The sequence below is a fragment of the Nannobrachium achirus genome (assembly GCF_963921795.1).
Source record: "Nannobrachium achirus genome assembly, chromosome: 5".
Lineage (NCBI taxonomy): Eukaryota > Metazoa > Chordata > Actinopteri > Myctophiformes > Myctophidae > Nannobrachium > Nannobrachium achirus.
This window is the reverse complement of record NC_137814.1, coordinates 34,118,796-34,144,140: the sequence shown is the minus strand read 5'-3', so window position 1 is coordinate 34,144,140 and position 25,345 is coordinate 34,118,796. Positions and strand designations below refer to the sequence as shown.

General features: G+C 43.9%; 1 protein-coding gene across 1 annotated transcript in view; it reads left to right on the top strand.

The window, feature by feature from the left end:
- Positions 1-25,345, top strand: part of LOC308286006 (cadherin-2-like) — a 70,623-nt gene that overhangs the window by 44,908 nt on the left and 370 nt on the right. Inside the window, exons 4-16 of the mRNA XM_080726963.1 lie at positions 3,420-3,581; positions 5,073-5,228; positions 6,864-7,008; positions 8,064-8,236; positions 9,742-9,879; positions 11,013-11,198; positions 12,359-12,612; positions 12,895-13,037; positions 14,650-14,883; positions 15,990-16,223; positions 16,582-16,721; positions 20,038-20,202; positions 24,271-25,345. The exon at positions 24,271-25,345 is cut by the window's right edge and continues 370 nt beyond it. Coding sequence (XP_080583089.1) covers positions 3,420-3,581; positions 5,073-5,228; positions 6,864-7,008; positions 8,064-8,236; positions 9,742-9,879; positions 11,013-11,198; positions 12,359-12,612; positions 12,895-13,037; positions 14,650-14,883; positions 15,990-16,223; positions 16,582-16,721; positions 20,038-20,202; positions 24,271-24,477 — 2,337 coding nt within the window. The 3' untranslated portion in view covers positions 24,478-25,345. The remainder of the gene's footprint in view (positions 1-3,419; positions 3,582-5,072; positions 5,229-6,863; positions 7,009-8,063; positions 8,237-9,741; positions 9,880-11,012; positions 11,199-12,358; positions 12,613-12,894; positions 13,038-14,649; positions 14,884-15,989; positions 16,224-16,581; positions 16,722-20,037; positions 20,203-24,270) is intronic.

Genomic DNA, 25,345 nt, shown 5'->3' with positions numbered 1-25,345 from the left:
TTTAATGATACCATTAGTCTCTGTTGACGGTTAGTTTAAGACAAATGCAGACTTGTCCAAAACAGATAAACATTGCCATGCTACAGCTTTTTCAAATAGACGCCAAAACCTCATGCTGGCTGACATGTAAATATATTTGACTGGAAACAAGCATTTATTTACTGTTCCTTCGGCTGTTGCTTGCGTGTCTTTTCCATTAGTCTGTCCCATTTGCCTTGATTTGATTGTAATGAAATCAGGGATTGAGTTTCCCCTATCTTGCATGTTTATGAGGTCAGGGGCGGTTATCTCTCTCACAGAAAAATGAATGTCATGAATCATCATGCATCTCTTAATCACATCAGCGATTAGATTTTTTTATTAGCACCATGAATGCCTTGGCCCCAGGGAAATATTTTAATCAATGACAGCTAAACAATAAACTCATTAGCATGAGACTGACCTCCCCTACTCAAGCTGCTGCTACTGTAAGTTCAACTTCACTGCAGAAGTCCCTTAGGGGCTGTTGGGGAATTTAATGTGAGAGCATAAGACGTGCGTACAGTACACAGCAATCCCTTGCCTGCCACACTCTTTCATCCAACACTTGGGCTATCGTTCAGCAGCCTACCATTCTGATTCTCCTAGTGTTTGAAGTAGTCCCCTAGTGCCAGTGGTTCTCAACCTTTTCAGGACGCAACCCCCCCCCCCCCCCCCCCCCCCAAATGCCCGCATGCCCCCACCCTGACAAGCACTTGGAAATGTAGGAGTTGAGGCATTACATTTAGCTGACTCGGTTCCACAGATAAATATTGTGAAAATAGTCGATCTAGAAACTCACAATGTTGTGAGGCATTGTGAGCGTGTCATTGTGATCAGCAATTTTGAACATTTTTGCCACTTTCTTATATTTCACAATTTGGCCAATGTTTGATCAGTATCTATTAGGGATGGGTATCGTCTGCGATACTTTTAATGGTATCGATTGCATGATGTCGATACTATCGGGCATCGGTTCACGTAAAAACGAACGATACCCCGTTTCGATACTCTGGAAGGCACCCCTGGCCGGTCGCATCTGTAACAGTTGGGCTACTGAGAGTTTAATGACAGCATTAGTAGGTTACACTCGTTACTGTGGAAAATAGCCGACAATAGCCTATAATGTTTATTATTAAGATGATTAGCCAACGTCTATACTCTCTGCTCCGCCACACTGTGTGATCAACATCATCGCCTCTGCTCTAGTAGAGCAGTTAAACTTAAATAAAAAGTATCGAAAATGTTATCGAAAAGGGTATCATATCGATTCCCAGGTATCGAAAAAGGTATCGTATCGATTCAAAGGTGAATCATACCCATCCCTAGTATCTATAGTACAGTTTGTTGATTATTTTTGATGCAGTAATGGACTTTTTTCATTTCATTTATTTATTCTTATAAAAGGTATTAAAAAGGTCTTAAAAGTCTTAACACATCTGGTGCCAACCCCGAGTTTCCCGAGTTTGAAAAGGTACTACCGCTGTGCCAACCCCGAGTTTCCCGAGTTTGGGCCATTTTTGATTATTTATTTATTTTTTTCAATTTTTTGGACCTCCAGAAATGTATTAGGCATGATCGCGATCGCGAAATTGCATGTTTAACCCCCATACCAACCCATTCTTTCAAACATGGCAGCCATGTTTGTTTACATCTGAAGAAAACATAATGGCTGATAAATCATGAATGCCTGAACGGATTTCCAAGCGGATTTTTTTTTGTTTGAAAGCTGTGAACAGTGTGCACACACGTGGTGCATCATCTAGGCATGGGCGTGCACTTTTTACACAATTGCGCAATTACATGGAAGTCTATGGTAACCATGGCAACGCGGGACATTGAAGAGAAAAAATCATAGCAACATAAGTGTTAAAAGCCCTTAATTGTCCCCAAAGTAAAGTGGGGAACCCTCTGGGGGTCCCGACCCATAGGCTGAGAACCACTCCCTTAGTCAGAAGATGGAGTTTATTTTTCGTGCAGAGTTTAGATGGGTGCAGACCTCCAGCACTGCAGAGATAGATGTGTGCAGGGCTGAGCAAAACCAGCCACGTCATTCATCATTCCAGACACACAGGTCGCAAATAATTACTGCTCTCACTCGTGCCCGTTTTAATAGGGTAATAGATATCTCTGAAGCGTGCTCCTTCGCTATCTGTCCGCTTGCCTCTCTGCATTTCAAATGTGCGAAAGCAGTATAATCGGATTTCAAACATGATTAGTGGAGGCACTCCGACACCTCCCCAGATCTTATAGGAGGGGGGGGAACTCAGGATGTGGGTCATGTTGTAAGGCGCCAAATTCTTAATTAATTTCTGTTTCCCCACTGAAGTTTCTACTAGTTTCTAGCATTTGGCAACAGTAGCAGAAGGGAAGGGCCCTTTTTCGAAGGTGTGTCTTATCTTTCCCCAGAGGTGTGTGTGACGATGACGATGCCATACCAGAACTACAGCTGTCATTCGCCGAGTCCGACAAGCTGTACATATTGTTTTTCTGTTGTCGCTGCTTCCTGGCCCTGTGTTGTTCAAGGTTATTTTAACTTTCGCTGGCACTGCTTCAGTCCTCTCCGTCTCTGGAGCAGCGCAGGCAATTTGAGCCATCTGGGTGTTTAGTGTCTAGCTTGCAGGTACCATCCTCCTTTGTTTCAAATCTCATTCATTACAGCCAAGGGAGGGTGGCAGATCCATTATGGAAGCCTGGGTGTCTGTGTGGGCATGTTTTATCAGGACGTGAGAGGGGGTCTGCCATTTATAGCAATCTGTTTTTCCGTAGTTTGGGGCGAGAGGAGGAGGGGTGTCGGCTGCTGTAGCTGTGCCACCAAAGAATTTAATACACTTAAAGGCACATCATCAAGACCATTACTTCCAGGATTTTTCAAGGCACAAAAGGAGTCTTAAAAGAATTAATTGTAGGAAAGAACAAGCATTTAAGAACTATTTAATACCATTGTTTGGCTTTGCAGAAACAGCAATTTCCCTCCTTTTAGAACATTAAAATCCACATACTGCATTAGGAATGGCAAATGGTCAGCTTTATACACCAAGCAAGCACTATAACTATACAGATATAGTTTTAAAAAACATTCTAACTCAAGTGGACACATCACATCACACAACTATGACAATGACAATGGTGCAGGTGAACACTATACTATGTATCGTTATAGTTGTAGTGCTTGGTGTGACCGGCCCTTAAGGGTAGGCAATAATCAATATTCACTGCCAATAATTTATTGTAATTTAGGACAGGCATTGCGTCAGCCTCTCTAAGGTTTACAAGGTTTGATTCCCACACCTGCCCCCATACCAAAACGTTTTTAGATTAAAGCCTCCGCCGACCGGAATATGTTGTGTATGGATCTGATCACTGTCTGATTTCTAAAATTATGTCATTTCCTCTTTCAGGATGTCGCTGACCCTCCAGGGACGCCCGCGGGTTTGAGGGAAATAGCGTTCCGGCCGCGACAAACAAACAGCAAGCTCCAGCGCATGAAGAGAGACTGGGTCATCCCCCCAATCAACGTCCCAGAGAACTCCCGAGGGCCATTCCCACAGGAACTTGTTCGGGTAAGACAAATCTCAGACATGCTCTCCACACACACACACACACACACACACACACACACACACACACACACACACACACACACACACACACACACACACACACACACACACACACACACTGTGAGTTACCCTAGCCTCCCCCGCCTCTCCCACACTATTTTCAAACACACATATACGTATACTTCCACGTCCAAAAAAACGCCCCAATATTTTCCAACCTTTGCTAAAGGTCAGGACACTTTGCTCACCATATATGGTTGTTTATCTTTTCTTTCCGTAAAGCAGTATTACTTCGAAACACAGAGGAATCTAAAGTGCCCACCGGTGGGCTGTTACCCCCGTTGTCTGTTGCGATATTATCCTCCTTTTATCATGGCTCAAGGACACTGGCTGGCACATCCATTTTGCTACCATTCCCTGGTCACGGCGGGGCGTGGGCGGCTGACAGAACACCAGCAATCCTTCTCATGTCTGTTAAAGAAGGAGATCCCTTCTCACCATAAGCTGACTTCCTGACTGACTGCTAAGTCCTGTATATACCATCTGTATGTATTGTATTTAATCCAGCCGTATTAAGAGGGGGATGTTTCTGGGCTTTAATGGATGATGTGAGGGTGAGGAAATCGCCTGTTTGCTCAGCGTGGCTCCAGGATGTGGGACGCGGTGTGTCTTGGGCTTACAAGGCGAGTGGGATTGACGGTATAGACGTAGACGGAACTGCTTAAGCACAGGAACACACGGCAAAAGGCGAAAACGCTATCCACAGCGGTTTGGAAGCTGCCTGGGTCCTATTTTATGTTTTAATCACTCGTGCGGTAGCCAACTGTCAAAGTGCTTAGTGCAGCATCCGTCGTCAGAGTACTTGGAGGCCAGTCTTCGACATTGGTCATCTATGATGCACCAAGATTGTTGTGCACCTCCACAGGCACGTGCACACATAGACATCAAAGGGGCTTGAGCCCCTGCCCTTTTATCTGTCTGTAAAAAAGTGCCCTCTCCAGACCATGAATGCAGTTTTCACTATGGTGAAAGAAATGCAAATGCCCTCTTTCCATGACATACCTGAAGGCAGCATTCAAGAGAATTGTCTTGTCCAAACTCTCCTGAACTTGAATGCGGCATCTTATGTTGAAAGAATTGCCCTCTCTAGAGTAGAAATCCTTGCTGTAAACCACATCTCCAGTATTGACTTGATTATGCTTAGTTCAGTGTGGTATCAAGCACCGAAAATAGCCGACCACCAAGCTCACAACGTTTCGATATTTTCACTAAAAGGCCCTTTTAGAAATTTCAGACCCTGCATTCTCTGCACGTCCCTGCACCTCCATATACTGTATGGGGCAAAAGAATGGACACATAGACAGACAGGCACGCAGACAGACGAACAAAGACTCCTGGATTTACAGATAGATACCACTACACTATACAGGTCTTACTACTACTACTGTTGTGTATCCATTATTAATAACTCTCAACTCTGCCTGCGCACAGATCCGATCGGACCATGATAAGAACCGCTCCCTGAGGTACAGTGTGACGGGGCCTGGCGCCGACCAGCCCCCCACCGGCATCTTCATCATCGCCCCCATCTCTGGAGAGCTGTCCGTCAACAAGCCTCTGGACAGAGAGCACATCTCTAACTTCCATGTAAGTCTACACACTGTAAAATCAGGGTTCCCACGGTCATGAAATTCCTGGAAATATTTTGAAATTAGATTATTTTCTTTCCAGTGATGGAAAAATGTTAGAATTTATCAAGGGTCCTGGAAGGTCCTGGAAAAAATAGCTATGCATTGTCTTTGGTTATTGATTTTGTTAATACCTCTGAAATGACAAATTAAACAAATTAAACAAACAAATTGTCAAATATTAGAGGTAGAAATTGTGAAAATAGCCGATCTACATGCTCACAACGTGAGGCGTTGTGAGCATGTAGATCAGCTATTTTCACAATAGAAACGTGTTATGCAAAATTCCTCAACTCTTAGTGCTCGTCAGGATGCCGGGTCCCCAGTTAAAACATGATTATTTTGGGGGTCACGGCCTGAAAAGGTTGAGAACCACTGGCATACACTACCTGTCTTTGGGCATTGCGCATAGGAGTAAGCGACCTGTTATTGAGCTGAATTATTGTTATATAGTCCTGGAAATTGGGTTAAATATTCTGGAAAAGTTTTGGAAATTAATTGGTAAAAATGTGTGGGAACCCTGTAAAATGCATTCTCATGTGCTCAGACTCGTTGTCGGGCAGAAACCTTGAAACCTCCAAATGTCACCTTTTTTTATGTTTTTCATCATTTAATGGCCTACTTCATCATACAACGGTGTGAGGCAAAGGTCGTGAAAATAGTTGATCTACAAGCTCACCATGCGTTGCATCGTGGCGCATGGTGAGCTTGTAGATCTGCTATTTTTCACTATTTCTGGAAAATCCGTTCCAGATCCATTCCATTTCCTGAAAAGGAACAGTTCTTTGACGTATGAGGTTTCTACCCGACTGCAGCGAAATGAGCACTCCGGGTTTTGCAGTGTACCAATATAAAAGAAAGCTCTTCTGTTCCTTTCTGAGATAAAGTGTTGCCCGCGACAATCTCTTTGTGAATGTTTTCCCAGCCTGCTTTATCTCGTGGTATGGTATGTGTTCTTGCTGGTGGGGATTGTACATTCCAGTCTGGCCTGTTGGCCTTTGCTCAAGGACCCCTCGTAGCCCAAACAGCCCCCACATACTAAGTCCGTAGAGAGGCTGGGGCGAGTGGGGCGTGCCGTTGGTCCTTGAAGAAATCTGACTTATCCGTCTGAGAATGTAAAGGATTCTATTCTTTGTCTTTCAAATGGCTATGAAGTATTTGGCATAATCTGCTATTTTACTTTAATAGGGCCATGAAAGATATATATTCTCTGCTCCGGTGTCTGTTAGAATAAAAAGGAAACTTTAAAATACAACTAAGGCTTTTTAGTGTTGGTTGTTGGGTTTCATTCTTATAGCAGTATACTGTGTGTGCGTGGGTGCGTTTAAAAATGGGTGGGTGCGTTTAATCGTTTAAAAAATGATCTAAACTAGTGAAAATAGCCGATATACAAGCACACAACGCCTCGCACCGCGAGGCGTTGTGTGCTTGTATATCGGCTATTTTCACTAGTTTTGTGCAATAGTCTTGTGTGATGAACCAGGGCTTTACTTTACGGAAAAACGTACCAATTTGAAACTTGGAGATACAAGGTTTCTGCCCTGAATGTGACAATGTGCTATTAGTTTATTTATGTTTTATATCCTTTTCCCAGCTGCGAGCTCATGCGGTTGACCTCAACGGCAACCAAGTGGAGAATCCCATTGACATCGTGATCAATGTGATTGACATGAACGACAACAGGCCAGAGTTCATTCATCCGATCTGGAACGGCACCGTCCCCGAAGGTTCTAAGCCAGGTAAGAGCAAATCAGCTCTACTTTCCATCGCACTATTAACACATGGGCTGCTAAGGTTTATAACATTTATAGCTGTTGCTGCTGCCACCATTGACTTACGCTTTGTTTTGACGTGCCTCGCAAGCTTCGTGCGTGTGCACGTGCGTGTCCAGAGAAGATTGAGGAGGATAATCCATTTGTTTACAAACGCTCGCGAAACTAAAATCAAAAAATCGCGGAAAAAAATCGCGGTAAAGTGTCGCCGTGAAAACAATCAGCTCTCTGCTTCCATGGGGCTGTTTTCATCTCATTCTTAGATAAAGCCGTTCTTATGTTTCAAAGTAGAATCTAAAGCAATGTTAAGTCCTTCCGTGATTTCTTCCCCAGAGGGGCTGCCTGCACTGACTGGGTGACGTAATGGACTCAGGTCATTCAAAGGGCAGCTGCAGGCTCGTAGAGTTAACTGTTTGTTGCCTCGTCTCAGTCTGTGAACGAGATAACTTCCTGTGGCAGGGGGACACCTAGTGGCCTTAACTCGTCCCTGAACGAGTTTGGCTCCCCAAGTGTTAACAGATCAAACGGCGCTGATGGCACTCACGGGGCGGCTGCTTTGTTAAGTCGGCTTCTGTTAAGTATTGATGTGATCTATGCCATTCGTAACCTCATGAGAAGTACCCTGGCAGTGTATAATACCAAGGTTTCAAATCTGGAAACTCAATCGCTGCAGTGCCATTCCAATTCTAATGCCTTCTCCATTGCCAACCTATAGTGCATTAAGGGTAGCTAAATGTGATACTGCACTTGACTGAGAAACAAAAGGATGTTTTAGGTTTTAGAAAAGTATTATTTACTGCTTAGGTGTGTGGTCTACCTATGTTGTTGTTTTTCTAGATTGATATTCCTATGCATTTGTTGTATTGCTGTTGATGTACTGACATATTAACTTGCTTATTATATTGATGTATTACCTGCTTATTGTAAGTTGCTTTGGATTAAAAGCGTCTGCTAAATTGTAAATTGATGTGTGTGTGTCTGTCTGTCTATTTACATGTCATTTGTATCATTCTTTCCTTCAGGGACATTTGTTATGACTGTAACCTCTGTTGACAAAGATGACCCTAAAACAGCCAATGGAATGCTGCGTTACAAGATCCTGTCCCAGAACCCTGAGAGCCCAACCTCTAATATGTTCACCATTAACAACAAGACAGGAGGCATCATTACAGTGGCAGCAGGCCTGGACAGAGAGGTTGGTTTCTCTGTCTGTCTGTCTGTCTGTCTGTCTGTCTGTCTGTCTGTCTGTCTGTCTGTCTGCCTGCCTGCCTGTCTGTCTGTCTGTCTGTCTGTCTGTCTGTCTGTCTGTCTGTCTGTCTGTCTGTCTGTCTGTCTGCCTGCCTGCCTGCCTGCCTGCCTGCCTGCCTGCCTGTCTGTCTGTCTGTCTGTCTGTCTGTCTGTCTGTCTGTCTGTCTGTCTGTCTGTCTGTCTGTCTGTCTGTCTGTCTGTCTGTCTCTCTCTCTCTCTCTCTCTCTCTCTCTCTCTCTCACATATGTTTGAGTTCTATTAAAAAGATGGGCTTTATGATGGGTATATTCTCATTAGCACAGCTATCCATGACATTAATTAATTTTCCCTTTGGTTATACATAAAAATATATAAAAATGAGACTCCGTCACTTCATAGTTATTTACTATTACACGGTGGCAACTTGCATCGTTGAGCATCTAAATGTTTCACACCGGGCTTTTTCCACTTTTATTTTGTTCTCTTTCCTTTACTATAAACTCTCATTTAATTGGATTGCACAGCTGCGTGGGAGGGGGGGGGGAAGAAAATGCCAAGAGGTAAATAAATATATAAAGCGTGAGCCAGTTGGTGTAATTCTGGTGAGAGCAATCTGGCTAGGTGGCTGTTCAATCACTTCCGCCCTGGGGCCGCTGTTAGATGTCCGGCAGTTGCCACCGTGAAAGTAATTTGCCCAGTTCTCATTACCTCGCAACTGGTCCGTCACCTGAGTGCCTTTTAATGTGAAAGGAGTCATTTGTTACCTCCGGATCCCCCATCATGCCTCATGATGTTCCACAGAGCAGAGGTGTCTCTTTCACACGTGCAATCATAACGCCTCAGTCCTCCTCCGGTGGGGAATAAATGGGAACTTGTTATCGGGAAAGCTGGCATTAGTCATCGCAATTAGGCGAGCGAGCGAATTCTGAACCACAAAATTGAAAGCTGTACATTGATTGATTGACATTGGGTTTTGTTTTGTCTTGTTTTTGTTGTTTTTCCCCAGAGACGGGACTGATGTTATCAGATATTGGAAATGTGTGTTTAAATCAGCGTTTCCCAAACAGTGGTTCGGGACCCATTTGTGGGTCGCAGACAGATTTTTATCGGTACTTCTTGTGTCCTACCTTTTGTTTTTGAATTATTATTTCAAAATATTTTCAAAAAACTCCTAAAAAGGTTATTTTTTTATGAATGAATGAAAAACTAAATTCAATGATTTTTTTCCCCTCTAATTTCATGAAGAAATCAGAGACAAATCTAATAAATTCCATTAATTAGAACACACATTTTTAAGAAGTAATATAGCAAATCTACAAGTTCACAAAGCGACGCATTGTGAGCTTGTAGATCGTCTGTTTTCAATAGCTTGGGTGCCGGGCAAAAGTCTAATTTCTCTTTTGGGTCACAAGCTAAAAGGGTTGGGAACCACTGGTTTAAATGGTCTGGCTTTGTTCTTCTCTTCCCCTGCAGAAAGTGCCTCAGTACACGCTGATCATCCAGGCCACCGACATGGAAGGTAACCCCATGTATGGGCTCTCCAACACTGCCACCGCAGTCATTAAAGTCACTGACGTCAATGACAACCCCCCAGAGTTCACTGTTGACACGGTAAGAATGCTACTCATATCTAATGCCAGCTTTATACTTGTCCCGCATCGTGTGTAACTGGGGGCAGCACTCCTTGGGCGGGAGGGGTGGGGAGCTTTGTTGACTGTATTTGGGTTTGAGTGTATACATTTCGTTAAGTAAAAGCAGCTATGAGAATTCACCCCATATGTACATTTGAAATTGTTAGTTTTCTTTCACTGTATGTTTATTTTTTGTGTATGTCTGTTAGTTAAAGAAAATAAGGAAGCACTGTTTATCTGATTTGAAAATGTATGCCTTATCTTGTGCTTGACAATACAAATATTGAAACAGATGTATACTTTATCGGTATCCTGAAAATACTTGTATAGTTTTGAGTACTGGCTAGCGATTTTTGTATTGTTTATTTGTCTCTCCCCCGGGTTGGTAAAGACATATCGCTGTTGTTGGGTGGAAACCTTGTATGTCCAAACCCTTCCTTTTTTTGTTATTATTTTAAAAACGATTCAAAATTGTGAAAATGACGCATCTACAGGCACACAACACCTCGCATCGCGAGGTGTTGTGTGCTAGTAGATCTGCTATTTTCACTACTTTTGTGTGACACTTTTGGATGATGAAGGGCTTTAATTTACCAAAAGAAAACATACACACTTGAAACTTGGAGATACGAGGTTTCTGCCTTGACAGTGACAATATAGTATAAATCAGGCTTGAGGCCTTGACACAGCACCTGAAAGCCTCCCCACCTTCCTCCCTAATGTGGCTATACACTGAGCCAACACTCGCACATTCACTTGTGCTTGCCTAGCATGTTTGGAGCCACGTCAACATCCCAGCAGCCAGCCATGCGTACGCTGTTATAACCCCCCCGCTCCAAATGTTGACACATGCAAGCACTGCGATGGCAAGCGGCGCAGTGCATCAGAGTGAATGAGGCACTTATGGCGGTTGTGAATAACTGAAATGTCTAATGCAATTGTTGTGCCATCAGTGCAGGGAGCGTGTGAGATGATCACGATGACATGATAAGTTGCTGTAGATATCTATTTACCTGGTGGGGCTGCGTAGCGGGTCTCTCTGTGTGCTTTCTGCTGCCCCAGCAGTATCACTAACAGCTCACTGTTGACTCCGCACATGGTTTATTCATGCAGTTCTTCGGCGAGGTACCAGAGAACCGGGTGAATGTCATCGTGGCCAACCTGACGGTGACTGACAAAGACCAGCCCAACACGCAGGCCTGGAACACCGTCTACAAGATCACCGGAGGCGACCCCACCGGCAGGTTCTCCGTGCCCACTGATCCCACCTCTAACGAGGGCCTGGTAACCGTGGTCAAGGTAAGACCGCCTCTCCAAGTGCACACGCCTGCATCGTCCCCCCCTGAGAGATGTTCACCTTGAATGTATGAGGTCCAGATGCATTGTTGATAATGCTGCTTAGTGCACCACACCGCATACTGTATTGAGCTGCTGTGGTGCAGGTCAGTTTATACGTGAATTAATATAAATGAAAAATAAATATCAATAACAATAAATGTTTTAAGACATGCATACATGGCATGCATACATGCATATATACACATTCATACATACTGTACATACAACATACATGGTCCTTTCTGCGGTAGTGCAAATAGCAAAATGTTAATATCATTCCTTATGGGTCCATTTTTATGCTGGCAAGTTAAACTAACTCTGAGGAATTTGCTGTGTAGTGGTCGGCCGCTGGGGGTTGAGCTCCATCCAACAAATTTCTTCTTTTTGGAAAAAGGAAACCTGAATGAAACTAGCATCTTTCTCTCGAGACCTGGTATTTACAAATTGAATCTAAAAACAGCATTGTAGAGAACATTAGATTCATTCTCCTGAAAAAAGTTATAAACCTTTGCTGCACTCAAGGCATACCGTGCGAGTCACCACGATGCTCAGAGTGCAAACGCTCTGCAGGTTTGCACTGAAAAAGATTACCACGAAAGCCAAAAGGCATTTAGATAGTTTTTATGAGGGGTTGACAAGAGTACAGACGCTCCAGCCTGTAGCTATCATCAGTGTTGTCAGTACACTGATGTATGCTGATGATGGCTGCAGGGTGGAACCTTCCATTCACTGTCTGTGGAGGGGAGCGATGAGAGAGGCGCACAAGGAATTCATAAGAGCAGGATGGGAAATCTGCTCACTGGCATACGCTGGAGCCAATTTGAATTTGCATTACAAAATGATGCCATCGCTTCATTTAGGTGATCATCACAATGATAATGAGCTTGATTATGATCATGTATATCACCATCAACCTTGCTTCAGATACTGATTTCTGTGGTAGGGGTCATGAGCCCCTCGGCAGCAGAGAATCTATCTTGGTGTTATGTCCCGAATGCACTGGATGGATATTTTCAGAGATTGTCACTTACTGACATTTTTGACAGTGTCATTTTCTTTAGTTTATCTTGCATCACATTTTGTTCCGTCACATTCAGCGTCCTCTATTATCTTTCCCCCAGCCGATTGACTACGAATCATTCAGGACATATGTACTGACAGTGATGGCGGTGAACGAGGTGCCGCTGGCGCGAGGCATCCACTCGCCTCGCCAGTCCACCGCCACCGTCTCCATCAAGGTGATAGACGTCAACGAGAGCCCCTACTTCGACCCCAACCCCAAGCTGGTCAAGTTGGAGGAGGGAGTGCTTCCGGAGTCGACGCTGACCACCTTCACTGCCCAGGATCCTGACCGCTTCATGCAGCAAAACATCAGGTACTTCATGAAAGGACTGGAGGTGGACCGTTGTGTCGAGGCACAGTGGAGCGTAATTGAAACAGCATATTTTCAAAGGAAGCTCATGAAACCAGGTGCAGAGAATAGTGTCCCTTTTATGTCTGTGTTTATGCCTTTCCATGGCAATGCTCATTACTCAGGATGTATTACGGATAAAGCTGTGCTGAAAACTCACCGTAATGTTGAATGTTGTTTTGAAGTCTTAAGTGCATGCTAAGGATTGTGAGCCTTTGTTTAATCGTAATTCTTTTCTCTCCTCAGATACTCCAAGCTCACGGATCCTGCCAACTGGCTGAAGATAGACCCCAACACTGGCCGAATCACCACGATAGCCATTCTAGACCGAGAGTCCCCCTTCGTGAAGAACAATTTGTACAATGCAACCTTCATGGCCTCAGATAACGGTACGTCACCACAGTCCAAAAATAGCACCCTCTAATGCAGGGGTTTTTGTCTCAGGGCACCCCATAAATATTTTTTTAATCCGAGGCACCCCTACATTATAATTTTCACTCCCAGCACCTTATATTTATAGCATATCGTCGTTGTCGGGTGGAAACCTTGTATATCCAAAACCGTTCGTTTTGTATTTATCATATATTAAATGTACTTAACTAGTGAAAACAGCAGATCTACAAGCACACAACGCCTTGCGATGCGAGGCGTTGTGTGCTTGTAGATCGGCTGTTTTCACTAGTTTTTGTGCGACAGTCTTGTATGATGAAGCAGGGCCTTGCTTTACCAAAAGTACACATTTGAAACTTGGAGATAGGAGGTTTCTGCCCGACAGTGATTATGTTGCGAGGAAAACGTTGAGATAACAGCCATTTTGGTTATAGAACTGACTGAAAATAACTTTGTACTTCAAGTTTAAAATTATACTAAATATTCTTATATAAGTGTCCAAATAAATTCCAAATATTGGACGGGGCACCCCAGGGTGCCCCGTCAACCACTTTGAAAACCCCTGCTCTAATGCACCGACTGTAGGTTTTAGTTGTTTTAATGTGCCTGCCTGTCGCAGTGCCACTTCACTGCAGGCTGTCATTGTTGGCGCCATCAGGAACAGATAGTCGTGTTTATGAAAGTAAACGCGGCACAAGGTGGCTTTGTGGCCAATCTTTTGAAGGTCTCTCTTCTACCCAGCACACCAAATAGACTGCTTTTGTTATTTGCCTTTCATACCAGGCACTGCTATATCAGTGCACCCAATCTGTGGAGGATTTCTTTTCCTCAGAGGCACAAAAGCGGCATCCATGCTTGAAGGGCAGCTCTTGCGCCAAGCACTTGGCATGTCTGGTACGCTGGCTAGCTTTAGTTGAAGGTTAATGTGGTAGCGATCCTAGAACCAAGGTGTTGCGTGCGGACGTAGTCACCTCTCCCGCACCGACAGGATTTACCTCTGTTCAGGTTTACCCTGTTCCGCGGAGCATGGCCCAGGCCAATAAGCTTAAAAACTCCACCAATAAAGAGGTTTCTCAGCCTTAATGGGTCAGGATTGGATGACTAGCTCCTTTGAGCGTGGCCCGAATGGTAAAAAAGCCTCTTAACTCAGTGAATGCATAGAAGAGGATGCTGAGAGGAGGTGACAGTGGGCTCTGTCTTTCTATGCCCTTTAGTATTCCCCTCCCGTGGCCTTCGCCTGGAAGATATTCCTCAGGCACATGCATGTGCTTACGCACACGCTCACGCATGCATACTCAGGCGTACACACACACACACACACACACACACACACACACACACACACACACACACACACACACACACGATGTGGGTGTGAGATATTGCCCAAATATCGGTCTGTCGCTCTGACTCACCCTCCCCATTTGAAATTAGCTTCTCAGATCAGTATGCAGTACTTCGCCCACATGAACCGATAGCTGTTTGAAGTGCCCTATTTTAATGTGGTTCCCAGAGAAAAAAATCTTGCTTTGTGTTTTTGTGTTGCATTATACAATGTTCTCATAAATATGTGTTATTTGTCTTACTTTATGTGTGCCCACGGGTATCCAGGCATACCCTCAGCAACTGGCACAGGCACTCTTCAGATCTTCCTACTGGATATCAACGACAATGCCCCGCGAGTGTTCCCCCAGGAGGCAGAAGTGTGCGAGAAACCAGAGCCCAATGCCATCAACATCACGGCACTTGATGGAGACTTGAATCCCAATGCCGGCCCGTTTGCCTTCGAGCTGGCCCACAGGCCACAAGACGTTAGGAGAAACTGGACTATCACAAGACTCAGTGGTAAGTGAGAAGACACAAATAACATGAGCACTTTTGCAGCACGTAGAAACAGATTTTATTATTAACTAGTAGCACTATTTAAACCAGCAATCCCCGTGTGATGGGTCTCGCTCATGAGAGAGACACATTTGTACCACTGAGAACAGAACACCCACTTGGTGAGGGGCGATATTGCACTTATAAGCTTCAGGCAGTATCACTCAACCAGCCTACACATTTCTCAATAGAAAAGAAGGCAGACAACCTACAACAACTGCATATGTACTAGTTAAATTGTATTAGCAGACTACCATACAGATTGTTTAAAATAACATTTTATTCATTAAAATTAAGGCTTAAATATTACCTTAAAATGACCACGACAACAACTAAACATAATGGTCACCAATCATAATAATCTAACCATGGTCCATATTCATGCTTTGGTTTTGAAAACAAAATGAGCAGTAATGAAAATTGTTGCCTATTACTGGCATTCACTTATTGAAAGATTGGTGCATCTGCAATATTGTGATTATTCTTGCAATTTAGCGTTTAATTCATGCTGCAGTCTGGACATACACAAACTGTAGTGATATTTGGCAATTTCAGAAAATATAAATGTCCATTGTACAAATATAACTTGCTTTCCATACTGCAGATGATATTAAAGTGTTTCTTTGGGGAACAGCCTTTAATTGATTATTCTCATTCTGAACAAATATGAGTAAAATGACTTGTGTATTGTGTGTTAGCGATTAGATGCCGTGAGTCATAACGCAGCGAGTGTATCTTAATAGGATAACGGGCACATGGATTATAGCGGCAGGGAATTTATTCTAAGCGGTATTATCAAAAGGTATTCAGTAGAGTTCTAAGCTGCAAATCTAAATCCTGACCATATTTTGGATTAGATAGGTAGGAACTCATGCCGCATACTCATTGCAAAGTGGTAATAAGGTCATAATCATATTGTGAACACCGGCAATACAAATGACTGTTTTGACTTAATCCCCCTCGTTTGAAAATGTTTTCTCTAAATGGCTGTATTGTATTCTTCTAAAAGCTTTTTTTATAACGCTGAAGTACCAATCTTTCTCTCTCTCTGTGTGTGTGTTTGTGTGCAGGTGACTATGCCCAGGTGAGCATGAAGATTGGCTTTCTGGAAAGCGGTATCTACGAGATCCCCATAATCATCACCGACTCGGGCAACCTGCCCATGTCCAACACGTCCTACCTGCGCATCAAAGTGTGTCAGTGTGACATCAACGGCTACTGCACCGACCAGCAGCACATAATGGCCGCCGGCCTGGGCACGGGTGCCATCATCGCCATCCTTCTCTGCATCATCATCCTCCTCAGTGAGTGCCCCCCTCCTCCTCCGATCAGCTGTGCCAACACTAATGCCCAATTTATACCAAAAAACTCACTTTGTATCCGTGATGCGTTTATGAGCTTGTAGGATCTGCTTTTTTCAGTAAATCAGGCTGGTAGATCTAGTATTTTCGAAGTATAAATAAGGCCTTAACTCACAGACACGGATTATAAAGATATACATCATCCGAGATACTGCTAGATTATTGCAGGATTACCAAAAAGATAGCCCTGATCAGGTCCCTGTCCGATCTCTAAAACGCTGGATTGGATTGTTTTACCTAAAATAATATGTACCTTGTTATCATGCTTTAGTAACGTGAGCTCTCGTCACTTTCGTTGCAGTTCTGGTGCTGCTGTTTGTGGTGTGGATGAAGCGACGCGATAAGGAGTGTCACGCCAAGCTGCTGCTTATTGATCCCGAGGACGACGTCAGAGACAACATCCTCAAGTATGACGAGGAAGGAGGAGGAGAGGAGGATCAGGTACGGTGGAACGCACATGTGGACGCGCACACGCACACACACCATCGTCACTGTCGGGTGAAAACATTGTATCGCCATATTTATTTGTTTGTTTTTTAATTGATTGATCGATTTTAATTAATATTTTTGGACATACAAGGGTTCCACCCGACAGCAGCGACATGCTGATAGCCCAGCCTCATTGCCACACGTACTACACTCTCAAATTCAATTGTCATAATGACCTCTTGTTAGCAGGAGGGAATCGTTTCATAGTCATACAAATGGGCTATTTTCTTGCTGCTGGCTAAAATGTTCCTGAGTCCTCATGGAGCTCAGGTACAGGAGAGATGAGTGGGAGAGCCCTTCCCTTCCCCAGGCCGGACCAGGGCTAAATTAGCCTCAGAGACTTGTAATTGGAAAGCTAATGTCATTTAGAGACAGACAGCTGCTGGGGTGTAATAATGGAGCTCTGTCTAAGGTAACGATATGACTGCAAAGCTATTACACATCTGGTGGTGATTAGGCAGGCAGTAGCGTGTGCGCACACACACACACAAACACACAGACGGATATGCACCCACACAAAATCCCAGTCGGTGATCTCTAAACTGTTGTGAAAGGGAACATGTTGAAATAAAACCGTTTTATGATATAACACCTCTCAAAGGCAAAAAGGAAGCAAGTAGAGAACAGATTGATCGAAGGAAAACAAGTTTTCCATTTGGAGTGCTACAGAGGAGGGCAGGTAGCCAGGAGGAAATGGTCTTGTCGTCCGTAGAATCGGGGAGTCAGTGTTGGGTAAAAAAAAAATGAGCCTGACTTTGCTGGCGATGTGGTCTTTATAATGCCCACCTCTGTTCTCCCTATCTCCCGCTGGGGAGGAAATTGAAGTGTCAGACCATTGGTCGCTTTGCCAGTATTTGATTTTTGTTGCTGCTGCCATTGCGGTGTTTGTATTGGGTTTGCGGGGCAATCATTCTCAGGAGAGTGGGTGACTGCACAGGCGACGCTCACCCAAAGAAAGAGACATACTGTATCATGTAGAAATGATGTCAAGTTGTACGTGTTGTTGAGTGAAAAACAACTGGATGGCGATCAATCCTCACAACCTGGAGCTCTTTTAATGACCATACAGTAAAATTAAGCATGCCCTAGACAGTGTTGATTTTAAAAGAGAAACTAAAAAGAGGACGTTTGATTTATTTAAAAAACTGTAAATAAATAACCTACCACTGTTTTTGCTGTTGTTTTTTCCAGCCTATTTATTCATAAACTGCAGGTGTCCCTCTCATTTGTGAATTTTCAATTGCACCACAAGACCACTTATAACCAAACACTCATTTTAAATTCAAGTGAAAAAAATAAGCGCTTCTTTAGTGTAACATATTGACTTCTTCATTCATTCATTCATTCATTATACAGTTTGTTTTTCAGGTCTATCTTTCAGACCGGAGTAAGCTATAGTGTATTGTATTTGAATGTAGATCAGGCATACAGTAGGTGGTACAGCAGTACACAGTAAAATATATTTTTTTTTGCAGCCTATAATTACATAGGCCTACCCAAAATAGGGATGGCAAGATTAAAGTGGTAAAGTTAACTCTGACATTAAGGGTCCATTCAGGTCTGTCTTTTCATTCTTGAGTTAACACTGACAATTTGACTATGTCCGTCACTGTATGTGTATACTGTAGCATACATGTTACTGTATGTGAATACTAGCCATAGAGTTATAATAAGAATACTATCAGGTCCGCTACTGCTATGTCATGAGGGTGGCAGCAGAGCTAGATATTTCAGGTTAACTCTATCACTATAAGACCATGTCGCAGCTGCTGTCACTAACTCCTGACCCTTGTCGTGAACCCCCCCTCACAAAGTCCCAGAGGGGTCAGGCTGATGTGAAGTTGAGACGACAGACCACGGGTGTGTGTGTGTGAGAGATGTGTGGTGGCCACTGTCCTTTTTGCAGCCAGCCTGAGGGTTACTGTCATTGGCCGTGACATCGAATTACACATGAATAATCTATGTGTTTGTTTTGGATTTGGGATGATACTTATTAGTGTGAAATTGAGTAGGTGTTTGTTTGTCGAGTGTCCGCAATGCTCAGTCGTGTTGTTTGCATGTCTCGGTTGTTTGCGCGGCAGCATAGGGTTTATATATATTTATTTTTTTCCTCATGTTTATTTTTACGTCCAAGTGTCTGCTGTGTGTGTGTGTGTTTGCGCGCGATGTGCATGTGTGTGTACTAGTGTAGGTACATGTACTTATTTGTGCAAGCGAGCAAAGACAATTTTGAAGAAGGGTATTATGGATGGATGGATTACCGAAACTCTTCTAAAGAGAGACAATCCATCATGCACGCTTATTAGGCACACATGTCCCCATTCTTAGATGGCGTTTTCTCTATCGTGTCCGCTCTGTGGCCATGATGCCATCTAGTTCACCCAGCTGCACTCTTCTACCTCATCACAGTACATTTCTCTCTCTCTCTCTCTCATCTCTCCTCCTCTCTCACATGCTGTCTCCCATTCTCTTGCATATTGTCTTTCTCTGTCGCTCTCACGTTCTCTCATCATGCCAAAAATAGCCGACCTACAAGCCCACAGCGCATCAAATCGCGATGAGCTTGTAGATCAGTTATCTTACGCACACGATTCCATCATGCAATGACGTATAGGTCGGGCGTTACTCTTACTCACTCTCTCTCTTCACTTCATTCCCTGCTCCGTCCTCTTCCCCTGCCTGTGACTGTGTGGAAACTGCAAGCCATTCAGGTTGCCTTGGTAATGTTAATAGGATTAGCCATAGCTTATGCGTATCCACCATCCCGTGTCTGGGGCCTGATTAGAGCAAAACAGTCGCTAACACACACTTCCTCCAGCACAGCTCGCTATAGTGGAAAAGCTCTGCGACTTATGATTTGCTCCCTAGCTTGGACACCCTCAATGTTTGGCTGTATTTTTATTAAACGCATCAATTCGCCCCCCGAGCCTGTGCTTCAGAAACAACCAGATTAAAGTCCCCCTCCACCTGCCGTAGCCTTTGCTCAAATTAAACCCTGCGTGCTGACTTTGGAACCTTTTATCCGACTTAAATACACTTTTTTTCTCTTGTTGGAACGCAGCATTTTTTGAGAAATCCAACGTGATACGAACACGTTCTTTCGTCTCTATTCATATGGGTGCTGTTCTTCGAGGCGTTGTAGTTCTTGGTCGAGCCAAAAAAATAAATAAATCCAAAAGCTGCTGTCATCAAGTAGTTTTTGGGTCTCCAGGCACATTGGCTCGGTGCTAAGCTAACCCCCCATCTGTCTGTCCGTCTTCCTCCCCAGGATTACGACCTCAGCCAGCTCCAGCAGCCAGACACGATAGAGCCCGACGCCATCAAGCCTGTGGGGATCCGCCGAATGGATGAGAGACCTCTCCATCCTGAGCCTCAGTACCCCATGAGGTCAGCGGCTCCACACCCGGGAGATATCGGCGACTTCATCAATGAGGTAAAAACCCAGGCAACAGCCATCCTATACTGCATGCCTGTGATGTACGGGTGGGCAACAAAAAAAGGTTTTGCGTTTCTAAACTCATGCGATTAATTTGAAATGTGTTACAAATTTTAAATTAAATAAACACTTCACTGCACTGCACACATCTATCATCTTCACTGTTCGCAGTTTATTTAAAATATGCAGTGCTTATTTTAAGGTTTGAAAGAGTTCTGAGACTGTTCAGGAACTGTTTGGAGAAGAAACCAAGCAGTCTTTTGTCTTTATCTCAAATCTGTTCGATTTTCACGTGCGTGCGTGCGTGCGTGCGTGCGCGTGAAAATCAAATGAAATATATTGTTTAATGGAACAAATATCAATCATCATAAATGGATGTGAAAATCTTAAGATACACGTTTGTCTAAGCAATTCCAGAAAATAGAAATGCTTTCAAAACACATTTTTCTAATCCATGTGTGGGTGAGTTTTTCAGTTTAGCATACCATTTTGAAATTGAATGATAATCTAAATTTACTATTTGGTTTATATGAAACAAGTTTAATATCTTGCGGTTGTTTGTTTACCTCTATTCAAACAATTATTACATTTTAGTAAATTTTTTTATTGTCATTTCTAATATGACTTTTATCTATCCAGATAAATACATGTGTAATGTCAGACAATTACATGATGCTACTGTAATTGAGTTGGATATAATTGTTTTCCCACTTGTTCCTCTCCATAAAGGAGAGAGTAGTAGATGTGACAGCATAGAAAGAAGGGATGAGAGAAATATGGGCTTACCATAGACGCCCACCGCTCAATGCACCCTGGCTTGCCCCAGGCCATCATTGACTCCAGCAAGATGGGAGAATGTAAAATGAAAAGGACGGTCATGTATTTTTCACCAGCTCCAAGTCCAACAGACAAGAGTTTCACAGTATTACAAATGGAGCTCTCTCACAGTTTTCTGCTCGCTGCCACGTTTTCAGATTAGAACTAACACTTTCTCACTCACACAACACCCTCCACCCCCTGCGCACGCACACACACGCACACACACACACACACACACACATACACACACACACACACACACTCTGTAACTACCTTCCTCGCTTAGTGTCTTGAATGCACATACAGTACTGTAAAGCCTCTATCATAGACCAAGGTGAAGAGCTATCACCTCACCGCCGTGTAGTTTTCTAGCTATCACTTAAAAATGTGTTAAATGGACATATGAGGTTTCCACCCGACAGAGACGATATGACCAGCTTCAGTTTAGAAAACTACAACGCTGTGAGGCGATAGCTCTTCACCTTGGACTTTGATAGAGGCTTTATACACATGTCATACCACCTCGATATTGAGAGAGGCTGAGTGTCTTTACACTGCTCTGTAAAGAACCAGGTGCATAGCATAAGGGAGTGACTCTCCTCCCGCTGTGTCATTTCTTTTCCTTCTCACAAGAACTGTGCGTGTTGGTTGGGGGGGGGGGGGGGCTTGTAGTTCCTGTGTCCCGATCCAGAAATCGGCATTACGGCCCCCAAATGACGGCCTGTGTGAAATCCCAGATTTGAACATCGCTAAAGCTCAGTCATGGTGAATCTGCGGCTTACAGGGAGCTGGAATTTGACCTGAACAATCATGGCTCTGGCAGGCCTCCAGAGAAAGCGGAGACTGTGCGAGCAGGGGGTGTCGCACCAAATTCTGGGCCCTGGGTACAAGGATTCACTTCAATTATTTTGTACCGAGTGCCGCGCTGAGAGCTTGTAGATCTGCTATTTTTTTTTTATTGTGAAAACTTGTGCAAGTCTTTGAATATTTCAAATCCTTCTAAGGTTTTTTAAAATGTTTCTATGTCAGTGGTGCTCAAACTTTTTTCATGTGAAGGACCCCCAAAATATGTATTTGGCCACGGACCCCCGTCTCAAAATATTTAGTTCCAGGGGACCCCCCCAGAATCAAATTTGAGTTACAAATGTTCGCTTAAAATACATACAGTATATTCAAAGATTTGCACACATTTTCACAACTTTTTCAAAAATAGCAGATCTACAAGCTTGCGGTGCGGTGCTGTGAGCTTGTATATCTGCTATTTTTCAATAGCTAAAGTATATAAAATAATTAAAACCCCTCCACCTTGGGCCCTAGTAACTCAGTCCCACTTTTCCTCCCCTTGTGACACCACTGTGTGTGAGACTGGGGGGGGGGGGTCTGATTGTGCATGCAGTGTGTACAACCCCATAGGTAAGGAGCCTTTGGCTCCTAATTAAATAGGAGGGATAAAAGAAAAATTAAGCGTGGGTCGCAAATCCGGCCAGGAATTTAACCTTTCAGAGGGTCCAACAAAGCTCCTATTATTCAACCTATATTCTGTTTTCACTTTTCACTGAGGGGGGTAATGTCTGGCATATTGGCCCAGCCTGCCATGACATGTACACATCTTAGATGTAAGACACTGAGGGGACACACACGCGCGCACGCACACACACACACACACACACACACACACACACACACACACACACACACACACACACACACACACACACACACATGCGAAGGGAGCGATGTGAAAATGAAGTGATGGATTGGTTACTCGACTACTGTACTGTATGTGGTCCCTGGTTTCCAATGGCACGGGCGTTTTTAAACATGGATCTTAGTCAATTTGATCACAGATCTCCATTGTCTCTGTCGGACAGAGAGTGATGAGCAAATCCCCTGAACTGAGAACATTTCACTATTGGACTAAGAGGGGCATTGTTTCCAGTACAGTGAATAACTCTGTATTAATGGAATTAGCATGGAGGGGCTCTATGATTGACTAACCTCATAAGACTGCTAGTGGGGCGCCGCGTTGGGTTCTAGACGGAGATGACTATAACCAGCAGAGCAATGATGACTATAATTGTAATGAACGATCCATCTGTCATATTTCACACCAAATTATCAGCACCACAGCCCTGAGCAAACATTTAACGAGGGCTAACAAGTAGAAAATAATCACTAAGTGCCCAGGCACTTTGTTACAATCCATCTTTTCATTTGAGGCCATTGCACTTCTATAATGACAGGCCAGAGGCCCCTATAAATCTCTGACATGTTCCCAATGAGCTGGGCTCTCCTCTCTCTGTGTTTCGTTGCACAGTTTCTTCTAATTCAGTTATTATTTGTTAGATGTCCTCAGTTGCTGCGATAAGAGAGAGAGAGAGCGGGACCAGGCTCACATCCAGAGTGCTTCATGGCCAGAGCACATCTCCACTGCTAGATTAGCAATCCATCAAGTCTCCTGAGTCCCGTTAAGGAATGGGCTGGGAAATCAATACCAATCCATAAGGACCTCTTATGACGCTATGAGGGCTTCTGGGAATGTTAAGCACAATCTTCAAAATGGATACACCGCCACCTCCACAAACCACAAGCACACGCACACACACATGCACCCCCATCATGCCCGCAGCCGCGCACGTATGCACACACTCACCTAAGGACATGTTCACACCCACACACATTCTCTCCTTTTATTTCTACGTCAGTAAAATGGCCACCCCTAGTTCTAGATAGCAGTAGAAAGTGGAAGGTGAAATAAAATGAAAAATGACTGCCACCCAGACACTAGATTACAAAGTGTCGGCTCGTGGATAGATGGTCTGGGGAGGGCAGTGGTGGTGGTAGGGGGTTTCAGAGGGGTGGGAAGGGGTTGCCTCATTAGGGGGAGAGGATTCCAGAGATCTGAGGCGGCTGGTCATGCTTTTTCTTGGCTTTTGATCAGGCAATGTATAATCCTCCATCCCAGAAACATCGGGAGAATCCCAACCAAAATGCCGTGGAAACTCACAGGAACATTAGAGCCTGACTAATCTGGACAAGGACCTGATATCCTGAACATGTGTGCAGAGGGGAAAACCCCGCTGTTGGAGCCCAGAATACATTATACTTTTGGGGTTGTGCAAGAGCAGGGCGGGGTAGTGATGTGTTGTTGTTATCCATTATTCCTGGCCGGCAACGTTGGTGTACTTTTACACGCTGCCTCCAGTCTGCTCACCTAACCATGTTTCTGTATTTCCTTGTGTCCAGGGACTTAAGGCAGCGGACAACGATCCCACCGCCCCTCCCTACGATTCCCTGCTGGTGTTTGACTACGAGGGAAGTGGCTCCACCGCCGGCTCCCTAAGCTCCCTCAACTCGTCTAGCAGCGGGGGCGACCAGGACTACGATTACCTCAACGACTGGGGCCCTCGCTTCAGAAAACTGGCAGACATGTATGGCGGAAGTGACGACTAGGGCGCATTGCAGCCCCCCTCACAGAGGTGGAAGAATGAAGACGAACGGTGAAGAAAAGGAAAGAGGATCTTGGTGTTGTTTTTTTCCCCCCCTGTTGATGGGACGTGGACAGCTTCTGATACACTGATGTTCTCTGACAGAGTGAAGGAGGATTTGACAGAAAAGTACAAAAAATTAAAATGAGTATGAGTTTTGTTTTTGTTTTGTTTTTCAAAAACAACCAACCTAGGCTTATTGTTGTAGTCTGCGCATACATATGCTTGTTGAAGGCTTAGGTTATAGGCTTTTGTCCGGGTTTGGAGCAGAGGGGACCGGGACATTGGTGGACTGTCACCATTGGGATCGTTGGTATCGAACGCGCTCAGTTACACTTGAATTTCACAGTACAGAAGCACTGGGATATAATGTGCCTTTTTGTACATTTTTTGGATCTGAATGATTAGTTTTATGTTCAAGGCTTTAATGGTACTGACTTTTGGAGTGATTTCGAAACAAGAAAGTATGTTACACTATGGTATGCTTCTACATGCTTTTTCTTTTTTTTTTTTGGTTACACAATACTGCTGTTTGTTGAAAATGACTATTTAAATACAAATATGAAGATGAAGACATGAAGGATCCCTTGTTAGCTTGGACGGGAAGGAAACGTTAAGAACAGCACTGTACAGTATGCTAGACTTTTAGACTTTTTCACTAAAAAGAATTTAAACTTATGCAGCTGGTTGCAAATAAAGGGAGTCATAAATCATACTTTTGTAGCAGATTTTGTTTTCTTTATTTCTGAAGTGGTGTAGTATTTTGCAAATAAAACAAAACTGTTTTGTTCTAATACAGTACATGTACACTTCATTTGCCTTAGTCATCATTG